The sequence below is a fragment of the Gekko japonicus genome, unplaced genomic scaffold (genome assembly GCF_001447785.1).
Source record: "Gekko japonicus isolate JY-2015 unplaced genomic scaffold, Gekko_japonicus_V1.1 scaffold250, whole genome shotgun sequence".
Classification (NCBI taxonomy): domain Eukaryota; kingdom Metazoa; phylum Chordata; class Lepidosauria; order Squamata; family Gekkonidae; genus Gekko; species Gekko japonicus.
Genome location: NW_015167538.1, coordinates 1,250,662 through 1,255,034, shown reverse-complemented (window position 1 = coordinate 1,255,034; position 4,373 = coordinate 1,250,662). Strand labels below are relative to the sequence as shown.

At 58.9% G+C, this 4,373-nt stretch overlaps 1 protein-coding gene across 1 annotated transcript; it reads left to right on the top strand.

The window, feature by feature from the left end:
- Positions 1-1,347: 1,347 nt before the first annotated feature.
- Positions 1,348-3,736, top strand: FZD9 (frizzled class receptor 9). The gene has a single exon (XM_015413564.1). The coding sequence runs from the start codon at positions 1,479-1,481 to the stop codon at positions 3,264-3,266; it is 1,788 nt and encodes a 595-aa protein (XP_015269050.1). The 5' UTR covers positions 1,348-1,478; the 3' UTR covers positions 3,267-3,736.
- Positions 3,737-4,373: the final 637 nt, after the last annotated feature.

Below are 4,373 nucleotides of genomic sequence, written 5' to 3'. Positions count from 1 at the left end.
TAACAAGGGAAGTCTCTTCGGCTGCTACTCAGTGCAGGATAGCTGCGACACTTCCCGGAGGGATCTTAGGTCACCAGAAGCCTGGGAGAAACTGCATCCCTGTATATGTTTGTGAGCAAAGACTTGTTTAGAAAAGTGTGTGTGCACGTGCGGAACAATACTTCCCAGTTCCACTTAAAAATTCTTTTCCAAAGCAAGTGCGGTTTTCAGAGTGCATGGCAGAACATTTGAGTGACCAACCCCCAATATACATAACATTCTCACAGATTAACGTAGGGCATGTTGGAGCTGGAAATTGTCTTGTACAAGCCCCAGTGCCATTATGGGGATCTGCACAAAAGCCGGACAGCCAGGTACTGCACATGAATAAAGTGCAGCATTTGAAGATAATGCTCCTTCAATGTATCATCAGAGCATGGAATGTGCTGTACTAGGTGTGCCAGGTTTGCCCACTACCTCACCACCCCAGCAATTGTGTTGCGGGCTCCTTCCCCCACCACTACCACTCTGCTCCTTGGACTTCTCCAGACCTCAAGCCCAGGATTTTAGGTCCCTTCCCTAAAACTTCCTAGTTTCCTCCCCTTTCCTTAAGTGCACCCTCTTGCTGGTGCATATTTCTGATTGCTTAGGGGTTTAGTTCTCAGGTGCTCAGCATAGGTTCTTCACATTCTTATTTTGTATACAATAAAATTGTGTTTACAAGAAAGAATGCCCTGTGCTTGCAGCAAGGAACCCGGTTGGTTTAGGAGCCGCATGCCACGCTTGCCTGGCCGATTCAGGGACTAGTCGAATAAAGGCAACACTCCAGGTGCCTCAAAGGAGCGAGCCAGTGTGCGCCTCGCACAAAGAAGACCCTTTGCCGGACCGAAGACCTTCAATCAGACAGAAAGGGCATCATAGGTCTGGCCACATGATCTGACCCACCGAAGAGCTGTCTGCATTCGCTTTCCTATCAGAGACCAAAAAACCCGGCTTTCGCACGCCAGCGTCGCCCGCGGAATCGCAGCACACACGTGGAAGGGGGGCGAGCGAGGTGATCGACTAGGCTGCGAATGTCGCCTTCGTCCCGGAGGCACTGAAAGCGGCGCATGGACCGAGGCGGGACGCCGGCTCGATTACTACAAATCGTCCCGGGCGGGCTGAGCCTCGGAAGCTGCTCAGCAGGCCGGCGCGGAGCTCGTCGGCCGAGGAGGCGCCCCCCTGCTGCCTCCCGCGCCTGTCCCTTTCGGCGCTGAGGCCCAGCGCGCCGCCCGCCCCGCCCTGCAGTGGGTGTGTCCCTCCGGCGCCCGGCCCGCCTCCCGGGGGTGTAGCTGAGCCGCGGCAGAGGCGGCAACGAGCGGAGAGCCGGCCTCGGCTGGGGCGCATGGCGGGCAAGCGGGCGGCTGTGCGCCATGGCACGGCGGCGCAGCTAGCAGCGGGACGCGGGCGGCGGCGAGCGGCAGCAGGCGCGATGTGGTGAGGCTGGCGGGCAGGCAGGCATGGCCGCGCCTCCTCCTCGTCTCGCTCCGGCTCAGCTGCTGCGGGCGGCGGCGGCGCTGCTGTGCCAGCTCGTGGTGGCCGGCTCCACGCTGGAGATGTTGGGCGGCGGCGCGTACGAGGCGGAACGCGGCCGGGGCGGCGGGCGGTGCCAGCCCATCGAGATCCCCATGTGCCAGGGCATCGGCTACAACCTGACCCGGATGCCCAACCTGCTGGGCCACGAGCACCAGGCCGAGGCGGCGCTCAAGCTGCAGGAATTCGCTCCGCTGGTGGCCTACGGCTGCCACGGCCACCTGCGCTTCTTCCTCTGCTCGCTGTACGCGCCCATGTGCACCGACCAAGTGTCCAGCAGCATCCCCGCCTGCCGGCCCATGTGCGAGCAGGCGCGCCAGCGCTGCGCCCCCATCATGGAGCACTTCCACTTTGGCTGGCCCGACTCCCTGGACTGCTCCCGCTTGCCCACCAAGAACGACCCGCACGCCCTCTGCATGGAGGCCCCGGAGAATGCCACCACAGCAGAGCCCCACCGGGGCCAGGGCATGTTGCCCGTGGCACCCCGGTCCCGGCCTGCTGCGGGGGAGGGCCGCCCTGGTCCCAGCGCCATAGGCACCTGCAGCAACCCTGACAAGTTCCAGTATGTGGAGAAGAGCCTCTCGTGTGCTCCCCGCTGCTCCCCAGGGGTGGACGTGTACTGGTCACGGCAGGATAAGGACTTTGCTTTCATCTGGATGGCCGTGTGGGCCACCCTCTGCTTCGTCTCCACCGCCTTCACTGTGCTGACCTTCCTGCTCGACCCTCACCGTTTCCAGTACCCTGAGCGGCCCATCATCTTCCTCTCCATGTGCTACAACGTGTACTCGGTGGCCTTCATCATCCGCTCGGTGGCCGGGGCGGAGAACATTGCCTGCGACCGGGAGAACGGCGAGCTGTACATCATCCAGGAAGGGCTGGAGAGCACCGGCTGCACCATTGTCTTCCTTATCCTCTACTACTTTGGCATGGCCAGCTCCCTTTGGTGGGTCATCTTGACCTTGACGTGGTTCTTGGCTGCCGGCAAGAAATGGGGCCACGAGGCCATCGAAGCCCATAGCAGCTACTTCCACATGGCTGCCTGGGGCGTCCCTGCCATGAAGACCATCGTCATCCTCACCATGAGGAAGGTGGCAGGCGACGAGCTCACAGGGCTGTGCTATGTGGGGAGCATGGACGTCAACGCCCTGACGGGCTTCGTTCTCATACCGCTCTCTTGCTACCTTGTCATTGGCACGTCCTTCATCTTGACGGGCTTCGTCGCCCTCTTCCACATCCGGAAGATTATGAAGACCGGTGGCACCAACACGGAGAAACTGGAAAAGCTCATGGTGAAGATTGGGGTCTTCTCCATCCTGTACACGGTCCCGGCCACCTGCGTCATCGTCTGCTACTTCTATGAGCGGCTAAACATGGATTACTGGCACCTTCGGGCCTTGGAGCATGAATGCTTAGCCTTCCCAGGCCGGCGTGGCGTAGACTGCTCCTTGGATTCTTCGGTGCCTACGGTGGCCATCTTCATGCTCAAGATTCTCATGTCCTTGGTGGTGGGCATCACCAGCGGGGTCTGGGTGTGGAGTTCCAAGACGCTTCAGACCTGGCAGAGCTTGTGCAATAGAAAACTGGGGGTGAGAACTAGGGGGAAGCCCTGCAGTGGGGTGACCTGCCCTGGGGCGCACTGCCATTACAAAGCTCCGACGGTCATGCTGCATATGACCAAGACAGACCCTTACCTGGACAACCCGACGCATGTCTGAGAGCAGGACAGAGCCCTACAGGGTCGTCTCTGAGGCGCAAGGGAACATCTCGACTCCCGGGGATCTGCTTATTCTAGCAGGTTTAAACGAAAGCAAGCAAGAGAGTAATGGGAACAGTGGATGGGAGGCGACAGAAAGGTTTCACGAGTTGCTGCCTTGGGCTCCTGGGTTGGTGGGGGGGGCCTGCTTTATTGTGACTTTGTCTAGGGCACCCCAGGGAGGACACACCCTTCTCTGCCTCCGTCTCCTCCTGTTAAATGTAGCCATTCTTTCCCTCATCATCATCGTCGTTTTGGGTGTCCCCGTTGCCAAAATCCAGTAACTTTTCTAATGTTTTATGGTGGAGGTGAGGCGGGAGAGGATTTGTCCAAGTTTATTTAATTCTGTAATTTATTTTAGATTTTTTTTAAAAAGAAAGAAAATCATTAGCTGAAAGAAATGGAAAAGGAACCAAAAATATCCCAATAAATCCTGGCTGTGTTATTTCAATGGAGGTTGATGCTGTTTGGAGGAATTCAAGAGGCTTTGGAAACAGCTGTTCAAAAAGAACGGGGGAAACGGGGAGGGGGTGAAGACTGGAGGACAGTCATAGAGGATTTTTTTTGGGGGGGGGTTAAAGCCCCTTTGCTCCAGTACTGGCAACGGCATGGGGGGGCAGCAGGCTAGCCCTTTGGCCGGGTGGGGGCATGGCTTTCTGTCCAGGACGGCGTGAACGATTGCACAAGTTGTTACACGAGCAGTTGAGGCCAAGGGCAGCGGGCTCTCAAAATATTTTTAGCCCCGCTGGAGTGTGACAGAGTAGAGCTGGCTGTGCCAAGGCTGTAGGAGCCATCCCCCACATGCCCCACCGTACACATGCCCCCCCTCCCCCAGCGGCTGCCAGCACTCTGACCTTCAGCCTAGTATGCTGCGGGGGGCTTGCCGTCCGGGGGAGCAGCTGTCTCAGGAGCTTTGCCAGGCCCGGCCTCGGGGTGCTGGCTGAGAGAGGCGGCGTCCCAGGGTGGCTCGCTCTGCCCTCTGGAGACCTGAGCGGACGGCCTGGGACTTGGGGGGGGGGGGGGAGATCCTCAATGAATTCGTGACGGATGAGCCACAGCCGTTGCGGAG